At 42.3% G+C, this 23737-nt stretch overlaps 1 protein-coding gene and 1 long non-coding RNA gene across 2 annotated transcripts; one reads left to right on the forward strand and one right to left on the reverse strand.

Annotated features, from left to right (window-relative positions):
- The first annotated feature begins 226 nt into the window (after positions 1-226).
- LOC108281539 lies at positions 227-3224 on the forward strand. The gene is made up of 3 exons (XR_001816036.2): positions 227-1799; positions 1968-2047; positions 3023-3224. It is a non-coding gene; the product is annotated as an uncharacterized LOC108281539 (long non-coding RNA).
- On the reverse strand, positions 3218-17748 carry KRT23 (keratin 23). The gene is made up of 8 exons (XM_017497168.2): positions 16928-17748; positions 11118-11200; positions 10010-10166; positions 8526-8687; positions 8318-8440; positions 5136-5356; positions 4272-4303; positions 3218-3602 (listed from the first exon to the last, which is right to left on the reverse strand). The coding sequence occupies exons 1-8, from the start codon at positions 17321-17323 to the stop codon at positions 3508-3510; spliced, it is 1269 nt and encodes a 422-aa protein (XP_017352657.1). The 5' UTR covers positions 17324-17748; the 3' UTR covers positions 3218-3507.
- Positions 17749-23737: the final 5989 nt, after the last annotated feature.

Genomic DNA, 23737 nt, shown 5'->3' on the forward strand with positions numbered 1-23737 from the left:
TGAGAGTTTGGTGCTTCATCTGTTGTTATTAGACCAGGACTTTCTTGGAGGTGCACGTGAGTGTTAAAATGACTAATATTCTGGTCAAAAGTTTAGTGGCATGCAAATGAACTCCTTTGCCTTAAATCAACTATTGTCACTGAGCAAGTAATAGAGTCTTCCCTTTAAAATACTCTATTTCACTTGCCTATTGCTGCATGAAAAACAATCCCAAAACTTATTGGCTTAAAAACAACCGCCATTTTATTTGTTCACAATTATTTTTGTGGGCCAGAATTTTGGATTCGGAATACTGAGGGTGGCCTGTTTCCGCTCTGTGACGTCTGGGAGCAGCTGCACCGTCTTGAGTGGCTGGGAACTGGCTGGAATGGCTTGACTCAGTCATATGCCTGGAGCCTCAGTTATGGCTGTTGCCTGGATTCCTCAGCTTTGCTTGGTGTGGGCTCTCCAAGAGGCTGGCTTAGACTTCGTCACAGTATGATGTCTTAGGGTGATTTAGCATCTCACATGGTAGCTGGCTTCCTATAGGCCATTCCAAGAGGATAACCCGCAATGTGCAAGCATTTAGTAAGCCTCTGCTTGTGGCAAGCTTGCTGATGTTCCATTGGCCAAATCAAGTCTCATGACCAAACCCAGCTCCATGTGGGAGGCCCTACAGAAAGGCATGAGTGCTGGAAGGCATGGATTCATTGGGGCCACTGATATCTACAGCATACCCAGAAAATAATACCGTTATTTAAAAGATAAATTTAAATATCCATTTATAAATTTTTAAATTTACCATTATAAAAATGATATTATTTATCCTTGGTCGCCTAGTGGCTAGAAAAAAAAAATGGTATTATTTACTATTCGTTTTCTGTTGTGAAAGACCAAATAGGTATATGTGAAACTATGGTACAAGTTGCTTCATGTCCATGAAAGCTATGGTTAGAAATATGTTATTTTATCCCAAATAAATGGCATGCTCTATTATTTCACACAAATTAAACTTTTAAAAATCTCTAAGCTAGACCAAGTGTGATGGCTCACTTCCAATCCCAGCACTTTGGGAGGCCAAGATCTTCCATTTACAATCATAGTTGATGTATGATTTGGTAATGTACATCATAACATAACGAATAATTTTTCATCCAAGGACCTAAAATATCCTTAAAGTCTTATTTAATTTTCACTCTAAAAGAGCAGAATGAGTTGGTGCTAAAATAGAGAAAAAAATCATTTTTAGATCTGCTTAAGAGACTACAATACCTAGTAACGTAAAGTTCTCCTAGTAAATTGAAATAGAAAAAGAGAAAGTACCAAAAACAAATATGAATCCATTATTGACCCAAATAACAACAAGTCACCACATACAAATACTGCACAAAGAAAACTTAGTGACACTGGTTATTTTTGAGTCTCTTTGAAAGAGTAATGATAAATATTAATTTTACACCAGACAGTTAGTGTATTTTAGTTAAACCAATAGTAACTTTTGCTAGGGTGTGGTTCCTTTCCTTCTTTTTTTTTTTTTGCCTAATTTCAAATCGTTAGGGGCTGGTTTTCTATTCTTTGGCATTAAAGATCAGAAACACCAATTGTAGCTTTAAAGAGAGGATGAATCCAATTTTAACAGATGCTCAGTTCAGAAAATATCAAAAGCAACGCTTTACAAAAGAGTATTAAACACAGAGACAAAAACTATATAGGACATTGCCAATGTATCAGGTGACAATGGGACTAAATCACACTCATTTTTGGTTTAACAGCTGTTAAAGAAGTCGAGACTGAGGTCTAGACGCAGCTGCTCCAATCCAGTGAGTGGGCGAATGCTTTCACTGCTCTGGGCCTCCGTTGATTTGTCTGTAAAACAGGAGATTTGGACTATCCTGTGTCTATAGTCTCTTAAATTGTTAATATCCTATGATTCCATTTTCTGACGATGTCTTAATGGATATGTGGATTTCCCCCTTCCTTTTCTCCAGCAGTGCTCCTCTGCACTGGCCTCAGAACAGTGGCCCACATTCCTAGAATGAGAAAATGGCATCTTCTTCAGAGGACAGAGGTATGTAGTCTCATGGTTTACCCACCTGCTACAGTTCAGCCTGTGATGTGGTTTGGCCGTGTCCCCACCCAACCCTCATCTTGAATTGCAGCTCCCATAATTCCCATGTGTTGTGGGAGGGACTCCGCGGGAGGTGATTGAATCATGAGGGCAGGTCTTTCTCATGCTGTTCTCCTGATAGTTATGAGATCTGATTTTTTTTTTTTTTTTTTTTGAGACGGAGTCTCACTCTTGTCACCCAGGCTGGAGTGCAGTGGCGTGTTCTCGGCTCACTGCAATCTTTGCCTTCTGGGTTCAAGCAATTCTCCTGTCTCAGTCTCCTGAGTAGCTGGCATTACAGGCGCCCGCCACCACGCCCGGATAATTTTTGTATTTTCAGTAGAGATGGGGTTTCACCATGTTGGCTGGGCTGGTCTTGAACTCCTGACTACAGGGGATCAGCCCACCTTGGCTTCCCAAAGTACTGGGATTACAGGTGTGAGCCGCCACTCCCAGCTGAGATCTGATGGTTTTATAAAGGGGAGGTCCCCTGCATAAGCACTCTTGCTTGCTGCCATGTAAGACGTTTTGCTTCCCCTCTGCCTTCCACCATGATTATGAGGCCTCCCCAGCCATGTCCACATGTGAGTCAATTAAACATCTTTCTTTTATAACTTACCCAGTCTTGGGTATGTCTTTATAGCAGCATGAGAACAGACTAATACAGCATGATACTCAGGATACTAATGTTTACAATTTGGATCTTAGATGAGTTACTTCCCCTTTTAGAGCCTTAGTATCTGCCTGTAATGCAATTTTTTCCCCCTTAATTTCCTTTTCTAGCTTGCAATAACCTAAAAGAGAGTTACTCTTTTAGGCCCTTCAGCATTTTTCCTTCTTAAAAGTGAGAGAGCATACTTTTTGGTCATCTCACACTCCCAGTGAGGCTTTCTGCGCCTCCCTTTCACTGTTTCCTCCCCCTCTTCCTGCTGGCAGAGGTGTGGATTGTGGAAAGCCTGATGCCCAGGCTGCCTGGCTACAGGGTGACAATTCTGCCCAGTGTCTGGCTGCTGTGAACGTGCCTGATGTTGAGACTTCTCTGGATCTTCCATGGACAATGTTCTGAGAACCCCTTGTTAGGGTGAGACCTCGAGGCGCTGTCTTGCCTCATGATATTAAAAAAAGACATGATGCAGCTAGTGTGGAGTTTTATTGGCTACAAAATAGATGCACAATGATGAGAATCTGAAGGCTACAGTAGGAAAGGAGAGCTTTAACTCATAAACTCACACTGATTCGAAAAGTGCAGTATTTTAAGAGCATGATAAGAAATCTGGTGAGATCGTTACAGAGGAAAAAAATAAAAGCTTCTGAGTCTGATAACTCCAAGGATATCTTTGAGAACTCACTCATTAGTGTCTGGGCGAGGACTTTCCTTGGGGGAAAATAGATTTTACAACAGGCAGAAATGTTTATTGGTCTCATGCTGGCTTTTGGATCTCATTCACTTGACAAAGAACTAATCTTCCATTGATGGTCTCCTGTGTTATGGTCTTGATCTTTCGAGTTGCAGACGCTGAGAAAAAGAGTACGGAAAACGTCACTGCCATGCCTCCTCCACCATCTGAACTGTACTCATTTCCAGTTCCCTGCTGTCAGCCCCTGAAGGCTCTCGGCACCTTCCAAAATGATCACTAAGCAAAATTCTCCCTTGTAATTTTATTAATGATTTCAGTTCTTCCATGTGGAATAGAATTGGTTTATTGATGTTTCAACAGGCATTTATTCAAGTAAGTTATATATTTGAAAACAGCCGTGGTAAGCATCCCTGGCTTCTCACCCAGCCCTCATGTGGCATGCTTTCTAGACCTTAAAATGAGGTACCTCCAATGGCCCTGAGTGCTCTGTAAGCTCAAGGAATCTGTGCAGCACTACAAAGCCCACATGCAGAGAAAAAATTCCCCAAGTGCTTGTGGTCAGAGACTAGGTTCCACATGAAGCAGTTCAGATGGTGGAAGCACACCTATGATGAAGGTCTTCACCTCCAGAAGGTGACACTGTTCAGAGATCCTCATCTCCTGGAGAGTGGGAGAAAATCCCCCCTTGAGGAAATCCCTTTTCCCTGCAGCAGAGAACTGGAAATGAGTACAGTATGCTAAGGATTATGACTACTACAGAATGGATAACCATGCTAATTCCTTAAAAATAGAGATTCAAACAATTAAAGAATTTTTTTTTTTTTTACCTTTCATGCTCGACTTTGATTCTTCCATTGTCCTATAAAAGTGATAAAGGTTAAAACTCACTTTAGTACCAGCAACAATCATAAAAACTTCTCAGAATGAACTAACTTCCTTCAGTTGCTTGTAAATCCTCAGCTCTTTAATGAGGATAATTGTCTGGGCTTAGTAGTCTCAAGGTCATGAGTTCATGGGAGAACCCATCTGGATGCAGAAGGCATTGGGTACTGCCTTCTACTAACGCTGGAGTTAGGGAATGTCCACCAACCATCCATTCTGTTCAGCCAGCTGCAAGCTTGGTTTCCTCCAGAATCCCTGCCTGGTTCTCAGTCTTCAGCCTGAGAACCCTGAGCTTCTCAGACTGTTCAAAGTTTGGTCTGGCGATGTTTAATTTATATATTTTTTATAAAACTTCAATTACTTCCTTTTGGGTCATAGAATATATATGTCAGCTGTTGTTATTTCCTGGGGTGGCCAGAAATATTAGATTGAAAGTCTGGACATCTCAATCTTGTATGCACAGTTTTTTTTTTTTGGCTGGTGGACTAACACATTCCCCCTGGGTTTTTTTTTTTTTGGAACCAAAATTGTGTGCATTCCCACTGGGAAACACCATGGCCAAAATCTTTTTAATTGTTTCCTGCTAGAGACCTTAGCTTTTCTGATTGCAAATCTTAGTGTCCTGTGAGTATTAGTTGATTAATTACACTTGCTGCTTAGTGAAATACAACCGGCTATAGGTATCTTCTGGAGAAACTCAACACAACTTTTCTTTTGCTAGATTGACTAAACCCAGAGATTCACACATACACCCACAGGAGCTGGATGCGCGTCACATGCTCCTTTCATGCCAGCCTTCGCCTTCTTACCCTTTGCTCTCTCCCTCCAGGAGCTGTCTGTACGTGGTGATTTCCTTCTCCAGGTGGGTTTTGATGCCCAGCAGCACTTGGTACTCATTGTTCTGTCGCTCCAGGTCGTGGCGTAGCTGCATCAGTTCCTCCTCGTAGTGGGAGATGATGTCTTGCATGTCCTGGAGCTTGCAGGAGTACCGAGACTGGGTCTCAGATAACATGTTTTCCAAAGCAGATTTCTGAAACAGGAAATGATCTTTTGTTAATTGACTGATAGCTTGGTTGGGTCAATGACAGGTTCTTGTTGAGTACTTAGCAGATGTTGACCATTTGGCTAGGTGTCTTCGTAGCCGCGGAGGACACCAAGATGAGAAGTAGGCTGACTTACAGGTTTGGGACTTGGGAGTTGAGCAGTGTTGGGACTTTTTTTTGAGACAGAGTCTCGCTCTGCTGCCCAGGCTGGAGTGTAGTGGCATGATCTCGGCTCACTGCACCCTCCTCCCAGGTTCAAGCGATTCTCCTGCTTCAGCCTCCTAAGTAGCTGGGACTACAGGTGTGCACCACCATGCCCAGCTAATTTTTGTATTTTTAGTAGAGACGGGGTTTCATCATGTTGGCCAGGATGGCCTCGATCTCTTGACCTCATGATCCGCCCGTCTTGGCCTCCCAAAGTACTGGGATTACAGGCATCAGCCACAGTGCCTGGCCTGGGACTTTTGAAGTCCATTGCCTTGCTCTGAACTGTTCTTTAATACCTTACATTATATTTTTGATCCAATGGTAAACTCTCAGAGACAGCAACTAGGACTGTTATCTCTTTGTATCTTCGGAGAAGGGTCTCTATTAGGGATGCCAGATAAAATAGAGAACATCTAGTTAAATTTGAATTTCGAATGAGCAATGAGTAATTTTTTAGTGTAACTGTGTCCAAAATATTGCTCCAGTATTGCATGGGACATGTGTATACTAAAAAAAAAAATTGTTTTTTATATGAAATTCCAACTAAATGGAGTGTCCTATATTTTAATTAGGTAAATCTGGCAACCCTAGTCTCAAACAATGCTTTTTGATTATGACGACGGTAAAAAAAATGGTCATTTTTTGAGGAAATTCTAACAGTGCTAAATGAAGTTTCTGGGCTAGGAGATGGAGGATTGGGTTCAAGTCCCTGTTCTGTTTGCATGTAACACCTGTGTTTCTGATGTGCATAATTTTAACCTTAAAGAGAATCTCATAACTGTGCTGGATACTCCCACCTTATTGTGGCAACTAATTTTCAGGGAGCTGTTCATGCTGCCTGTGGGTTAAAGCATATTTCCCTGGCCAGTCATTCTTCTACTCTCCCAGGGGACCATTTTGTTCCCTCTCCTGTGTCCTTCCCATCCTTCCTCTGAGTCCATGGCCTCACTTCCTGATTTTATTGATGAAATAAAAGCAATCAGGAGAGACCATCCACTGCCCCCACCATTGCTCCCACGCATGTGCTTGAATCTATGACCAGGTGCTGGCTTGCCTGTGTTATTATGAGTGAGCTGTCTGTGCTCCAGTCATCTTGGCAGTTGCTGGCCTTCTTGCCTCATCAATGTTCTCTCTACTGGATTATTCCCACCAGCTTCCAGCTTTCAAATAGAAGAATTTCTCCGACCGTAAAATTTCTCTCTCTTAAACCCATCCCTACCTTCACCTATCATCCCATTTCTCTGCTTTCCTTCAGCTACAGCAAAACTCCTCAAAGAGCTGTCTATACCTGCTGTTCCTCTTGAGCCCCCTCCAAAGTAGCCTGCAAAGCTCTACACAGTCTGGCTCTGTTGTGACCCCACAGCCTCACCCTCTCTTCCTCCTTTTTCTCCTCCCTTCCCCTCGTCTTCTCTCCTTTCTTTTTCCCTCTGTTCACTCACTTCCACACAGACTTCTCTGCTGCTCCTACAACTCATCACAGACATGATCCTTGTTGCTTCTGCATGTGGTTCCCTCCTCCTGGAACACAGCCCACCACCACATCAAGCACCTCTTTGCTCATTGCCACTCTACTAGGAAAGCTTTCCTGACCACCTTGTTTAAGATGGCAGCTCTTCACCCTGGTGCATCTGACCTCCCCTGCTTCATCTCTGTAGCAATTTTCTCCATCTAACATTGATATTTTGATGATTTTCACAATCATTGTCTGTCTGCTACTAGAATATAAATGCCATCATTAAAAAATCCTCAGTGCGAAGGATTGGTGTCAGACAGTAGGATGCGTGAAAATGGGTATACATGCCTTGCCTGCCTCACAGGACCATTGTGAAATACTGTACGTTAAAATGTTTTGGCAGCTGTAAGACACTATAATTATTTTTGTACTCATGATCTCTACAGTGCACGTTTTCAGTGTCTGTTCACAACGTTTGTATCACAGATGCATAAAACATAACAGCCATTTGCCTGAGTGCACCTGCAACAGAAACGAAGAAATCATTTCCTCTCAAGACCGAGGGTAGACTAGCACTTGGCAATTATTTGGATGAATGATTAGAACACTCAGTAGGCTATACTGGGAATCAAATGATACACCTTAATGAAATCTGAATGCTTATGACACATGCCAAGCATTTTTCTAAACTACGAAGATGTTGGAAATGACGTGGACACAAGAATTTAGAGTTTGCTGGGTGATCAGACACATACATAAATGAATAGGGAACTGCTTTGGAGTCAGCCAGGCCTGGATTTACCACCTACCATGTTGGCACTGGAATTTCTCTATTTTGGGGTTTGAGGGGGGTAGCCTGGTTGTAAGTGGAGATGGCACTGATAGAAATCATGGAGGTCTAGAACCTCCCTCCTCCAAATAAATCACATGGTTTCTCCACCAGTTATTTACTAACTGTGTGTCCTTGGCCAATTTATTTTATTGTTTTACTATTGGAGTTTTGGTTTCCTCATCTCTAAAGTGGGGACACTAAGAACTATCTGGAAAGGTTACTGTAAGGATGAATGAAATTTAATATCATGAACTACCTAGCACAATACTTGGCAGCATCTGGACACTCAATACATGGTAGCCCTCTATTATGGTTCTCAACATAAACAATTTGGGTGGAAAGTGGAAAGTGATAGGTGTATCAAAGGAGTTGAGGGTCGGGGCCTGGGAGAGAGATCTCAGAAGGCTTCATGGAGGAGGTGGTGTGGGACCCAGGGTGTTCCTAGCCTCTACTCACCGTGCTGTACTGTGCCTGCAGGTCAATCTCCAGGGCTTGGAATGTGCGCTTCAGCTCGTGGATGTCACCTTGTCTGCTCTGCACAGCGGCTGGACTGGCTGCCTCCTGGGACATGGCTGCATACTGTGGGACCAAGCAAGGCAAAGGCATCAGCATTGGGACTCCATGGAAATGCAACCTTTGGGAAGTTAGTGAACCTTTCTTTTACCTGTTCTTTATACCAAGTGTCCAAGTCTCGATGCTTCTTCTTTATTATCAGCTCGTATTCTTGTCTCATATCCTCCAGGACCTTAATCAGATCTTCCCTGGGACCTGTATCCACCTTCACGTTGACCTTCAAGTCACTTGGCACACGATGCTTCTCCATTTCCTATTTAATAACAGAGAAAGGAAATGGACCAGCTTTGACAATCAGAAGGCTGGATTGCCATGTTGATTGGCAGGGGTAAATGGATCTTTTAAACATTCCGGTTATGCGGTTGCTCCACTGCCACTGGTTTGGTTTGGTTTCTCAAATATTACTTGCTGATGATAAAACAGTGTATACTTTTATCTCTAATAATTTTATAAAATAAAGAATATCTTCAAGACTAGCTTGACTAGCATGGTGAAACCCTGCCTCTACTAAAAATAAAAAAAAATTAGGCAGGTGTGATGGCACATGCCTGTAATCCCAGCTACTTGGGAGGCTGAGGCAAGAGAATCGCTTAAACCCGGGAAATGGAGGTTGCAGTGAGCCGAGATCATGTCACTGCACTCCAGCCTGGATGACAAAAGTCAAAAAAAAAAAAAAAAAAAAGAATATCACAAGACAGGTACTCAAATGGCCTCCATGATTACTGACTTGATCCCTGCTTGAAAATATTTCCAAAAGAATTACGCTCCCATAGTGTGCAAAGTCCTGTTCAGCAGATGTGGATTGGTGAAAAGACAACATAGTTAAGCAGCTGAACCTTCCAGGTTATAGGTCAAAGCTTTTGGGAAGCAGCTCACGAAGCAAAAGGCAGAGAGAGGATGTAGAGGCTTTCAAAATCTTGTCACTGCCTTGTGATCCTGTAGGGCTGATGCCCATAGTATTTTATGAAAACCATGCGGCCATAAGAAAGGTTTAATTAACAATCATTGTCTAACCAGCTATTCAGAAACTGGGCTCTTTGATGTTCAGAAGCAATTTCGTTTTCCTAAAATGGGAATTGTTTTTCTATCATTTTATCGGAGCCTTGAGGACGTGAGATGGATGGTAACTCTTTAAAAGTCAGTTAAATGCTTCTGGGAATTAGGATTCTTTATTTTTGCCCCACATCACATTTATCTTGGTTGGTAGCAGACTCTTTTCATTATAGTGTCCCCTAATTTGGTGAACCTTGGGCCAATGATGGAAGTCCAGTCTCACACATTGATTCTTATAGTAACATATAAATAAGCACATCTAGGTAAACATTGTATGTTACCAAAACTGTTGACCAATTCATCATTAAACATAATTGCATTTTGGTTGCCGTATTTGACATGTGAGTAGCTGACCTTGAAATTAGAAACATTAGATATTTATATGTTTTTCTAATGACTATTTAGGGTGAAGGACAAGGTGATTGGCATCAAGGTAGTGGTTTCCACTATAGCTGTCGAATCAGCCTGAGGTGTGCATGCTGAGAGCTGTGCTCATTGCCAGGAGTTCCGGGGGAGTCCTACCTGTTCATGGCGCTTCTTCATGAGAATGAGCTCTTTCCTCATTCCCTCCACCTCCTGTTCTAGGTCTGTTGTGACAATGGTCAGGTTGTCCAAGGTCCTTCGGAGGCCCTCAACTTCAATTTCCAAGTCTTTCTTAAAGGAGTGTTCATTTTCATACCTTTCATGAGAAGGAAGAGAAGAGCGCACCTGTTGTTGGAAGGCCGTGGTTTTTGAAAGGATTCATTTTCATTTAGAGGTGAATCTTCTACTTTTTGGGTTTAATGAGAGCAAATGCATACATCCAGGATGTCTTCTGTATGTCAGTTTCATGCTGCGTTTTTCCATGTTGGTGACTCAATGTCCATTTTTCAATTGAGTAGGAAGTATGGGATAACAAACAGTCACATACCCATCACCTATGTTTAGCAACCATGAATGTTTTGCCATATTTGTTTTACCTATTTCATTGCTGAAGTATTTTAAAGCAGATTATAGACATGATGACATTTTAAGACTAAGTACTTCAGGATGCATCTTTTAAGAAAAAGATACTTAAAAAATTATAATACTACACCTAAACTTTAATAATAACGCTTTAATATCATCTACTTCTTGATTCATATTCAAATTTCCCCACACTATAACATGTGCTCTATGGCTGGTTTGTTTAAACTAAGGTTCGTTCAAGCAGCACACTTTGCATTTGCCATTGCTATGCCTTTTCATGACAAGATTTTAGACATGGGTCACGGCAAGATGAGTTTTCCTTTTGTAAAGCAAACGAGAAAGAACCTGAACAGGACCGGGCGCAGTGGCTCAAGCCTGTAATCCCAGCACTTTGGGAGGCCGAGGCGGGTGGATCACGAGGTCAAGAGATCGAGACCATCCTGGTCAACATGGTGAAACCCTGTCTCTACTAAAAATACAAAAAATTAGCTGGGCATGGTGGCGTGTGCCTGTAATCCCAGCTACTCAGGAGGCTGGGGCAGGAGAATTGCCTGAACCCAGGAGGCGGAGGTTGCAGTGAGCCGAGATCGCGCCATTGCACTCCAGCCTGGGTAACAAGAGCGAAACTCCGTCTCAAAAAAAAAAAAAAGAACCTGAACAACACTGTGAAGAAGGAACTTACTTGAGGTTGAAGTCGTCCACTGCCATTCTGGCATTGTCAATGCGAAGAATAATCTGAGCATTGGTCATCTTACCATCCACGATCTGTAAAACATGCACCAGAAGTTATCTCACTCGGACACACCCAGCATGACCTCTGCATGCCTGTCTTCTAGTTTCCTGAACATCTGACTTGTTAGTACAGACAACTTCTTGCTCTGGCAGTGGATCAATGCATAACTGAATCAGTAAATGTTTAGTGAGCACATACTAGGTGCAAAGCAGAATGATTTTATAGTAAAAATATGATCTGCAGCCAGTGTTACTGCCCTTTTCTTTTTACAATGAGTTTTGACAGGCTTGGATTGATGCAACTGCTGAAAGAATGGTATAGGGAGGGGAAGGATAGTAGTTGTTCAAAATGCCTTCTAGCTTTTTATGTTATGGACATGTTATAGCATTTTGCTTAATTAAGCTCATCCACATGTGAAGATGTTAAAAGGACTTTAGGTTCTGATCCTTTCCTTATTATATCAGGCTGGGGAAAAAGTCATTTTTGCCATTACTTTTAGTTAGTTCAACCCTCCAAAAGTACAAAAATTATTATTTTAGGTGAACATAATTCTTACTTGTGATAGCATTCATGTTTCTAGTCAGTGTTACTGAGTAAAGCTAACACACTCATATTAAATGTATTTTGTAATAATCATCATAGAACACAATTTTTTTTTGCCCAAAGTGACCATAGCCATGCATATAACTTGTAGGTATGTTTATGTGATTGCAACTTATTCCGTGATGAGAATGCTTTCATTGTAGCTATTAAAATTTTAACTGATGTAATTCTTCACCACCTAACGAAAATGCTTAATAAGCCTTAGTAGTGGTACAGCCTCTAGTGAAAGAGTTTCACTAGATGTTTATAAATATATTTTTTACTTTAAAGAGAAAAATATTATTGAAAGCACTTACTTGAGCAATTGTGTATACATTTATGAATTGTAAATACTTGTAGGTATGTTATAGTCAGAAAAATAGTGCACATTTGATGTACGTCACTGTCTTTAGGGTAGAAGATGTCTCATTGTCAAAAGCGTCATAATGCTTTTATACCAAGTGTTATGCTGCACTAGAAACCTGGAGCTTTCCTTTTTCTTTTCTTTCTATTTTTTTTAGGTTGGAGTCATGCTCTGTCACTGAGGGTGGAGTGCAGTGTGCAATCTCGGCTCACTGCAACCTGTGCTTCCTGGGTTCAAGCGACTCTCTGCCTCAGCCTCTCGAGTAGCTGGGATTACAGGCACGTGCCACCACGCCTGGCTAATTTTTTTTGCATTTTTAGTAAAGACAGAGTTTCACAGTGTTAGCCAGGATGGTCTCCATCACCTGAACTTTTGATTCACCCTCCTGGGCCTCCCAAAGTGCTGGGATTACAGGCATGTGCCAGCACGCCTGGCTAATATTTTTTTGTATTTTTAGTAAAGACAGAATTTCACAGTGTTAGCCAGGATGGTCTCCATCACCTGACATTTTGATTCACCCTCCTGGGCCTCCCAAAGTGCTGGGATTACAGGCACCTGCCACCACGCCTGGCTAACTTTTTTTGCATTTTTAGTAAAGACAGAGTTTCACAGTGTTAGTCAGGATGGTCTCCAACACCTGACCTTTTGATTCACCCTCCTGGGCCTCCCAAAGTGCTGGGATTACAGGCATGAGCCACTGTGCCTGGCCGAGACTTGCAGCTTTTCTTTGGTTCTGGCTCTGTTCTTGACCATCCATGTGGATGCATCACTCTACTCTCCAGGCCTCAGTTTCATCCTTTGTCAAATAAGGAGTCTATACTAGAGACCAAGGACCTTTGAGGTCTTAGCTCTAAATTTCTGTAATTTAGTTGGAGTCAGGGACTCCTCGGTCATTCCCATCATATTTAATAGTTCATTCCTTTGTTTAGAAAATATTTTCTGAGGACAAAGCTATACTTCAATACAAAGGCAACTTTTTAAGAATCTGGTCCTATTTAAAGCTCCACTGATCACATGGAATTTGGTATCATGAATGCACAATAGCAGGATTCAGAGATGGCACGAATGCCGGGTCTGGAACGCAGAGAGCAGGGATCCTGCTCCACACTTACTGGCTAGGTGAGCTTGGCTGAGTCTCAGTTTCTTCATCCATAAAATAGCAATAATAATAGTTACTTTATCAAAGAGTTAAGAGAATGAGAAGAGATTAAGTCAAATAATGGCAAATAGCATATTCTTGGCATATTATAGACAGTGAAAAATTGGTCGAAACCGAATTAGTTCAGAAAAATGTAAATAATATACTTTTCTTTTTAAAAATCTAGCACTTTTGTAGAGTCAATGCACGGCAAGCATCCCCAGGTTCTAGATGTTGAGATGCCTCCTTAGACTTTTGCTGTTCTCATGGTGGGGACATAACCAAGCTGGCTGCTCCTGCTTCATTCTTTTTTCCCCCTGTGGGATTCCAGATGGTACTATGGCCTGTTCCCTTGCTATGAAAAAGGATACTTCAGGCATTTCCTTGCCTCTCTGCACAGTGCTGCTTAGGGGCATTTTACCAATACTTTTTCCTCTAGACTCCTTATTCTTTTTATTTTCTAAGCTCATGGAAAGTGAAAAGTGGCTCTATCCCAAAGAGCCTGGGGACCATCGGGGTAGGCCTTACTTACTTGTGCACTGAGTTTTTCTATTTGACACATACTGTGAGGTGTTAATCTACATCCAGAGAATCAGAAAATCAAAAATACTGTCTATGGGCTTATTTAGCTATTCTGTGTTAAACTGGTAATTTATCCATTGCAAAGTCCATCTCAAGTGTCTGATTCCCCTAGCTATCATTCTCATAGTACACAAATGTGAATTCAGAAGTGTACTTGACACAGAGCACATTTAGAACCATTTCCCATTATGCAGACTTACTTAGTACAGCATTATGATACAACCATCATTTCCGAGACAACCTTCATGGTGATAAGTGGATGAAGATGGGTTGAGAAATGATATATGAGGCATAGTTTTTTCACTGAGTGTTGTAGTTAATCACCAGATTCTCCTGAAGGCCCTGAGTTCATTGTTTTAGAAGCAAGTTGCTATATTTGTGCAGCATTTTTGCTTCAGGATGTTTGATCTCCTCCCAGGGAGAGAAAAATAGAATGTAAAACAAAATGCCAAATATAGTCCTATTGAGAATCACTCAAGGTGTTTTATTTATGATACTCCTATGACTATGTCCAATTCTGGATTTCAGAGGGATTGAATTAATTTTTAAACTCAACTTCTTATCAACTTTTTGAGTGACATTTAATATACCTAAAGTGAGGATGCAGGAGAGCTGTGTCCACTCAGAGCATTTCACCAAGATCCAGGAAGGATAAGCCCCAGGTAATTGTGGGACCTCCTTGCACCTCTGTTTTCTCATCTTCAAATGAGGGGTGGATAGACAAGCTCAACTTTAAAGAGTTGCTTTCTTCAAACATGGAAAAAACACGTTAGAGGTAAAAATCCAGAAAAGAGTGGAATTCAAAGCCAAAGAAGTTTCCTATTTAATCTCAGAACCCAGAATTCCAGGTCATCTGAAGGGTGGGAAGGTTGGTCCCAACACCTTCCATTGCACCTGCTCACTTTTCTCAATTCTGTTCCAAAGGATTTAGGCAACGACTAGGTCTTAGTCTCCTTATCTATACACTGAGAATAGAAATACCTGCTCCACACAGTTGTGAGAATTAAATGAGATAATGTGTATGAAATATGTGTTGCATGATTAATGATTCAAGTGTAATGCATTATCTTTATTCATAATAAGTGTTATTTTTGTATGAGGTAGGCTAGGCAGCACCGCACTGTAGTGAAATTTATGAGGCTACTGGAAACAGATCCCACCTCTGCTTCTTGCTGATGGCTTTGGATGACTAGTTCACTTTTTTCCCGAGCTTCCATTTCCTTACAGGTTGTTGCAGAATCAAATAAAATAATATAGAATATTTCCATCATTGCAGAAAGCTCTTGGATGGTGTTGATATGTGTATTAAATATCCGGCATGATGCCTAGGTACATAATAAGCGCTCAATAAACATTTCCCTCCCTTTTCTCCCTGTCTTTTTAAAATCTCTTCTGCTAGCTCATAAGTTATTTGGGTCTAACCTTGTATTTCTTTTGGAAGTCTTGGCTTCCCTTTGTTCTCCATTTGCAAAAATCCTCAATTCCCTCATTTGAAGATGAGAAAACAGAGGTGCAAGGAGGTCCCACAATTACCTGGGGCTTATCCTTCCTGGATCTTGGTGAAATGCTCTGAGTGGACACAGCTCTCCTGTACCCTCACTTTAGGTATATTAAATGTCACTCAAAAAGCAAGTTTATTAAACAAAAAAAAACATGATGAGGACTGTTGAGTCACCTTGTTTTTTTTCATCAAGACAACCGTGCACTATATAGTTAAGGTAATTACACAGTCAGTTATTAGGTTGATTATTCAATAATTAGGGTTTCTTACAAGGACAGATTTATATTATCTTGACTGGTCCTTCCTACATTCAAGCAAGAATGACTGAGCGTTGTGAAATAATATGGTATAAATATTGGAAACTTGTGATGCCCTTTCTAGGGGAGGTTAAATCATGGCCTTAGAATTTTCTGGGATGGTCGTATCTAAGAGGGGAGTTAGAGAGCTTGAAAAAAGAACCTGTGATATGACTGGATTCCTTCTACTTCTAGCTAATGTTAGGAGACATCCCAGAAGGTATGTGCTTAGGTTTTTTGAGGTTTGGTTAAAGAGTTAGTTTTTTTTTTTTTTTTTGAAGAAGGTCTTTATAACCATCCCAACTCACAGATTCTAAAAATTATGCTTGTTTTATTGTTTCTAGCAATATGCCGTTCTCAGAACTGTGAGCAACGTTATCTGCAAGCAACTCATAAACAGAAATACCTAGGGATGTCATGGTGACCTATATGCTGGTGTGGTGACAACTTTTAGGCGTAATCTTCAAAATAGTGTAACTCAGCCTTTTGTTGATGGATAACCACATTGTTCACAAAACTTTGAGGTGGAGCAGGACTGAGGTAATGAGAAAGTAAACACTCTCTTATGCCAGGCGCACTGAGCACGCAGCGCGAATACTTGTCCTTATCATTTCTATGACGTCGTTGGGTCGTAAGTGACACTAAACAGCAGCTGGTTGCCTCACAGTTTTCAGGTGTTTTTGGTGTGTGAGAAATCAGGTAGTCAGCCCGCGCAGTGGCTCACACCTGTAATCCAAGCACTTTGTGAGGTCGAGGCGGGTGGATCACCTGAGGTCCGGAGTCCGGGACTAGCCTGACCAACATGGAGAAACCCATCTCTACTAAAAATACAAAATTAGCTTGGCGTGGTGGCGCATGCCTGTTATCCCAGCTACTTGGGAGGCTGAGGCAGGAGAATCACTTGAACCTGAGAGGCGGAGGTTGCAGTGAGCTGAGATAGCGCCATTGCACTCCAGCCTGGGTAACAAGAGTGAAACTCCGTCTCAAAACAAAGAAAAAGAAAGAAAAGAAAAGAGAAATCAGAGAGCCTCATGTTTGAAAGTCTGTGGCACTTCTGTCATTTTTGCCACCTTCTTTTTCTACATTATCCATGGATAGAAGATTAATTATACAAAACAGATGTTTCCAGGTCCAAATTTAAGGTATAACAAGGAAACATTTCTCAAAACCTTTGTGTACAATTACTTCAATCCCTGTTGCAATTTTCCTGAAAATCGTCTTCTGTACTCATTTTTCCTCCTGAGTATCCCCGGCAAAGCAGCCCCATCTGGAACTCCAGGGTCCCCAGCGTCTTACCTGCTCCTGCAGGTGTGTGATGTTTTCCTCGTACTGGGAATAATCTTTCTTACTGCCAGGATCTCTCTGCTGGTGCCACTTCAGGATGCGGCTTTCCAGCTTCATGTTGGCCTCCTCCAGGGCGCGCACCTTCTCCAGGTAAGAGGCCAGCCGGTCGTTGAGGTTCTGCATGGTGGCCTTCCCATTTCCACCTAGGAGGGGGCTGCCTCTTCCAGAATCCCAAGACCCTGCGGTGGGTGGGCAGCCCTGTGTGGTGAAGGACAGGGAGATGCGGGCTCCCCCCGCACCACCATGGACACTGGGAGCCCGGGGGAAGCTCCTGGGCTGGCCCCAGCCCCCTCCAGTGCCATGGAAGGAAGCCGAGGGGGTCTGGCTGAAGCTGTGTCTGGAGTTCATGGTCCCATCTGTGTTTGGGATGGGGCTGGGCTCTGCTCCACTCCCTGGCACCGCAGAACTGAGCCGCCCCAGACTGCTCTGGATGGTTTTATGCCCTTTGCTGTGGGAGTGCCTTTCTCTGACAATTGTAGCAACAAGATCGTATCATTGTGCAACGTGAGTTTCCTCTTGGTCAATCCCGAAGTGCCCCTGGGCCTCCGCACACTGTTGTTGTTTAGAGCGACATCAATATGACAGTTTGCTTCCTCCCTTCTCCTGGTAACCCAGAGGTGTGGCCCACGATATCAGGTGGGTATTAGGTTCAGGAGTCTTTCTAATCTTGCAGTGAAGTTTTTCCATGGTTCGTTTATCTGGAAAGGGTCAAGTCAAAGTCCACCAAAAAGAAAGCATATTTGGTGTAGTATAGATTTCCTTTTTAAAAAAACAGACATTAAACAGCAGAGATACACACACCTTTTCTCACCCCTAATAAGCCCCACCTCTAAAGGGAGGGTGAGCGAGCCTTGAGGAGGGAGAGCCAGCTCAGAACAGGATCTCTGATCCTGGGATGAAGCTAGCTGTGCTGAGGCAGTAGAGAAGGTGCTGAATATCTGATGCCTTTGTGGCAGTCACTGTTTGAAGGAATGTACTTTCAAAGGACTTGCTCTTAAGAACAAACCCTCAATTATAGATATAATTTATTAATGAATGACCAAACCTTCCACTTCCAGGGTGCCTTTCATCCCAGCACACCTCAAAACCAAACAACCCTGGACTGTGCTCAGGACTTCCCTTGGCCCCCGGGGGAGGAATGCAGCAGTTGCTAGCAGCCCTGGACCCTGGCTGAGCCTGCCACGGCTGGGTTCTGTGTGTCTGTGACCTGCAGAGGGATGATGGAAAACAGGAAACCTGCCATGGGCTGTCAAATGTGGTTGATGAATCTTACATTTCATCTGCCAAGGTAAAGGTTAGGAATGAAAAAAGAAGCAGTCTGGGGGCGGGAGCCACGTGCTACTTACTGGCAGCTAGCTTTAAAGGGGACTTACAAATAAAATGTCAGTGCAGGAAGGGCTTCTAGCCTTTCTGGTTCCAAGCCACTAATTTGACAGATGAGGAAACTGAGGCCTATGGTGGCGGGGGGAGGTTAGTGCAGAGCTGGGGCTGGATTCTTTCTCCATACAGCACTGTTATCTTGAATTGGATCTTAGCAGGTCCTGTGCAACACCCCTCTTTCATAATAATGGGACTCGCCAGTTGGCGTAGCTATTTGATATTCTTTACTGAATCCTCGCAACTCTTTACACAGCCAGGAAAGGGTTGTTGTCTTCATTCTGCTGACAGAGAATCAGGGTTTCATAGGGGTGAAGGATCCAGAGCTGATTTGCATGCACAGTGTAATTGAGCACAGGAATTCACAAGTATCACTGCCCGAGTCTGTGCTGTCCTCCTTGCCTGGAAAGTCACCCACCCCTACCTCCCCTGTAGTTCAAGGATGACCTCCTTCAACAATCATTTTCTGAATTCTCCTGCATGAGTTGGGTGACCCTCTAGGAGGAAACTGCCTCTTCTGGATGCCGAGGTCCTCCAAGGGGCAGACACCCTGGCATCCCACCTCATGGTGGGAGCTGGGAGCCCCAGTCAGGCCCAGCCACCTCCTGTGCCTGGGATGAAGTCCACCCCATTCTTTTACCCCATTATACTGCATTTGTCTCTGCTTTGCATATTCAAAAAGTCCACCCCGTTCTTTCACCCTGTTATGCTGCACTTGCCTCTGCTTTGCGTCTGTTTTCATCACGTGTCTCTTTTGTCCGTTTCTCATATCTGAGATGTAAGTGACAAAGATGTAAGTGATGAATACGGAAAGCAGAGGCAAATGCAGTACAATGGCGTGAAAGAATGGGGTGGACTTCATCCCGGGACAGGAGGTGGCTGGGCCTGACTGGGGGCTCCCAGCTTCCACCATCTTACATCTTACATAAATGCCTTGCATTTATGTCACTTAAAGACATAAACTCTGCTTTCAAAAAGCCTACAGTCTCAGGCTCTTTCCAGTTTTGAGCACCAAAGTCTGGCTTCTTGTATGTATTTTGTAAACGTGTATTAACTCAACCATAAATTTTTTAGAGTCAGGATTTTAACTCAGGTCCCCTGATACCATCACCTCCTGTTCCTTTTAGGACTGTTAGTTTTAGAACCAGAAAGTAGGAAAATACCTCTTCTGGGAATGGATTAGACATCCACGAAGGCCAATCCTTTCCAATTACAGATAAAGCCACCCAAAAGCACATCAGCTCTGCTCCTCCCGGCCTTACCACAAAACTTGATCAGGGAAGATTCTTTGAATAGTTTTCGTTTTACTGTGGACGAGCTGGAAAAATGTAGCTGAACTTCAGGGAAGCTCGGAGAGTGCCTAAGTTCACTTACATTTCAGATATGAGAAAAAGACAAAAGAGACACGTAATAAAAACAGAGCAAATGAGGGAACTAGAGAGACTTGTTGGGGCGGGTAGTGGCAAGCAGTGTTCTGCGGATGTGGACGGTTCCCGGTCATCAAGGCTGTGGTCGGCTCCGGTTCCTGTTCACCTGGACCCAGCCTTACCAAGGAGGAGGATATTCACCTTTAGCATGTGCAAGGCCTGGGCTGCATGCCCTTTCTCTAAATTCTCTCACCGGATTCTACAATGCTTCTGTACTCATTTCAGGCACGCCTGGGTGGCAGTAACTTATGAACCCCGTAAATTTGGCTCCTGTCTCATTTTATGCCCATGTGTGGGAGTTTTGATTTATAGGGGTTAACCTCGAGCAAAAGATTTCTTGTATCATAACAGGACCAGGGTAGGGAAAAACCGGTGATGAGACCTGAGAGCACTGGGGAGAAATAGTCTCCTCTCTAGTACTGTTATCTGAGGAGTTCCCATAACTTCTTTCCTTTTTTTTATTTTTTTGTTTTTCCTTGAGATGGAGTCTAGCTCTGTTGCCCAGGCTGGAGTGCAGTGGTGCAACCTCGGCTCATTGCAACCTCTGCCTCCTGGGTTCAAGTAATTCTCCTGCCTCAGCCTTCCGAGTAGCTGGGATTACAGGCACACACCACCATGCCCAGCTAATTTTTTGTATTTTTAGTAGAGATGGGGTTTCACCGTGTTGGCCAGGCTGGTCTTGAATGCTTGACCTCGTGATCTGCCCACCTCAGCCTTTCACAGTGCTGGGATTACAGGCGTGAGCCACTACGCCTGGCCAATTTTCCATAACTTCTAATGTGTAGAGTTCCATTGGATTTTAAAAGAATGCCTTTTTGGGGTAAAAATGATACATGGTTATTATATAAAATCAAGTGATACATGATAGTACAAGCAAAAAGATTTACAAATTCTACCACACACACACAGCCTTTGGTGATATTTGGTCAACATCCTTTTAGATACTATATGTATGCATTGGAAGATGAAAGAATGGCTATAATAATTGCAAAAATGGGCTTATACGACTTATTCCATTTTAGAAAACCTTAAGTCAATTAAAACATTTTAATTGGCAAATAAGAAACGAAAGTGAATTCACTTTAGTGACATAGTTTTTATAATTTAAAAACTTTTTATCACATTCTTTTAAATCTTACTTTTTAAGAAGAGTAAAATGTTCTGTAAATGCAAGTATTTGTGGAATCGCAGGGCTGGTTAATGAAGTGCAATACTGAGCTGCTTGTAGATTTTTGCTTTTAGGGAGGACAATGGCAGAGTGCTGAGCTTGTTTTTGAACTACTCTTAAAGAGCTCAAGAGATGAAGGCTCCAAATGCTTCCTCAGTAGGTGGCCAAACTTTATTCCACCTTTTGGTTCCTAAGCATTTCACCTGCTTTCTTTTGGTGTTTCTGTAGAGTTCAAATTGTTCAGATTCAAAATCATTCTCCTTTGCCTAACTTTCTGGCTGAAACATTTGTAATTTTCACATTTGATTCATGTTTCTGATGAGCTGAGATGTCGTCATTGAAAGGGAGTGGGTATTTTGTGTGCGGGCTCAGCTGGTGAGTGAATGATGGGGTTGCATGCAGGTGTGCTGGGGTCGGAAGGGAGCCCTATCAGCAGGTAGCTGTCATGAACGGGGTACACAGTCTGTTTGTGTGCCCTTTAAAGACAACCATTCCATCAGTGAAGCATTATATAGGCATCCGCTCTTTATAGTAGAGAAGAGTGGCCAAAATGACTCCCGAGTGTGTTTTTACTACACGTGACATTTCAGAACAGATGAGTAGTAGGTCTTCAGGCAAAATTGCTATGCTATTATTCTATGATTTGGAAGGTTACATAAGAAGATTAGACATTTATAGAAATAAAATATGCCCATTAAAAAAATGGGCAAAGGACATGAACAGACACTATATACAGATACTATTTGCAAGCAACTCTTAAGTTGGCTGTTGTTTTCTTCCTTGTTTGAAATACTATATTGAATATAGCAACACCGGCAGCAGGACTTCCTAACTCACATCGTCTTTCTCTTCCTCTTCTTTCTTCCTTCTTCCTCTTCCTCTTGTTCTCCTCCTCCTCCTCTTTCTTCTTCCTCTTCATCTTTGTCTTCTTCTTCTTCATTTTCCTCCTCCTCCTTCTTCTTCCTCCTCCTCTTCTTTTTTTCTTTGTCATGATGACGCTTTAGGTTCACTAAAATTTTTGCAGTTGTGGGATATTGATTCACGCACCTGTTCATTTGCAGTGGTTGAATATATCTAAAATGATTTTACTGCTTTTTTCTCCTACCCCCAAACTGTGCATTTCAGCTCTAATTCCATTATTGGTTGAATTCCACAGCCACAAACCATTTGACTTAAAATCCTCTAAATTAGTTATTAATTTTATTGAAGATTTCCTTTAGAAGTACTCTGGTTTTATAAATAGACTAATATGACACAATTTCCACTTTAAAAATTTACTTTAAGTTTTTATTTCAATAGTTTTTGGGGAACAGGTGGTTTCTGATTACATTAATACGTTTTTTGTTTGTTTGTAGATGATGCAATCTTTTTAGAAAATTATTACTTTTTTAAAGTTCTGGGGTACATATGCAGGATGTGCAGGTTTGTTAACATAGGCAAACATGTGCCATGGTGGTTTGCTGCATCTGCCAACCCATCACCTAGGTATTAAGCCCAGCACGCATTAGCTCTTTTCCCTAATGCTCTCCCCACCCACCCTCCCCCAAAAGGCCTCAGTGTGTGTTGTTCCCCTCCCTGTGTCCAGGTGTTCTCATTGTTCTGCTCCCACTTATAAGTGATAACATGCAGTGTTTGGTTTTCTGTTCCTGTGTTAGCTCGCTGAAGATAATGGCTTCCAGCTTCATCCATGTCCCTGCAAAGGGCACGAGTTATTCCTTTTTATGGCTGCATAGTATTCTATGATGTAGATGTACCACTTTTTTTTTTTTTTTAAATCTAGTGGATCATTCGTAGGCATTTGGGTTGATCCTCTGTCTTTGCTATTGTGAGTGGTGCTGCAACGAACATACTTGTGCACATATCTTTACGATAGAATGATTTCTATTTCTTTGGCATGCTACCAGGCCTGTTGGGGTGATACCCAGTAGCGGGATTGCTGGGTCAAATGGTATTTCCGGTTCTAAATCTTTGAGGAATTGCCACACTAACTGCCACAATTAATGAACTAATTTACATTCCCACCAACAATGTAAAAACATTCCCATTTCTCCACAACCTCACCAGCATCTGTTGTTTCTTGACTCTTTAATAATCACCATTCTGGCTGGTGTGAGATGATATCTCATTGTGGTTTTGATTTTCATTTCCCTAATTTTCAGTGATGTTGAGCTTTTTTTCATATGATTCGTTCTTTAGTGGTGATTTTGGAGATTTTAGTGCACCCATCATCCAAGTAGTGTACACTGTACCCAGTATGTAGTCTTTTATCCCTCACCCCCTCCCACTTCTACCTTTAAGGATCCTTTAGCCTCTAGAACCAACAGTTTAGTTTTATTTTGTTTGGTCTTTCAGCATTCTGTCAAATGACACAACCTATTATGTGAGGGTCTCCTCTGGGGTGCTTAGGAGCAGTTACTGATCTTTACCCATTTATACCTTGAATTCAGAGTTATCAGTGCTCAGGGAGACACTGCAATTTGGCGCCATCACCAGTAGAGAAAATCTGGTTGTCAAGATCTTCTCACAAGGCTGCGATGAAGTCATCATCATCTGAGTGACATATTTATCATTCGGTGCCTTGGTATAAGCCTGAGAATAATGGATTTGCCTAGTCCATCACACTGGGAGTTGACCCTCATTTATCATTATCACCTTCAGAGGAGGAGGCCACCTCCTCCCTCCTTCCACCTTCCTTTTTCAACTGACACCAAGCCTTTCTGAGGAGGCAAGTGACATTTCAGCTAGATAACTTCTTTGAAAGGACTGTCAGAACACTCTGACTTAAGCCTT

This window comes from Cebus imitator, unplaced genomic scaffold (genome assembly GCF_001604975.1).
Source record: "Cebus imitator isolate Cc_AM_T3 unplaced genomic scaffold, Cebus_imitator-1.0 Scaffold228, whole genome shotgun sequence".
In the NCBI taxonomy this organism is placed as follows: Eukaryota; Metazoa; Chordata; class Mammalia; order Primates; family Cebidae; genus Cebus; species Cebus imitator.

Excerpts from the sequence above, each read along its gene's own strand:
- KRT23 (XM_017497168.2), bottom strand. The coding sequence starts at position 17,323 with ATGAACTCCAGACACAGCTTCAGCCAGACCCCCTCGGCTTCCTTCCAT. Across the intron at positions 11,201-16,927 it reads TCACACACCTGCAGGAGCAG|ATCGTGGATGGTAAGATGAC; the intron begins GTAAGACGCTGG and ends CATGTTTTACAG. Across the intron at positions 8,441-8,525 it reads ACACTTGGTATAAAGAACAG|TATGCAGCCATGTCCCAGGA; the intron begins GTAAAAGAAAGG and ends TTGGTCCCACAG.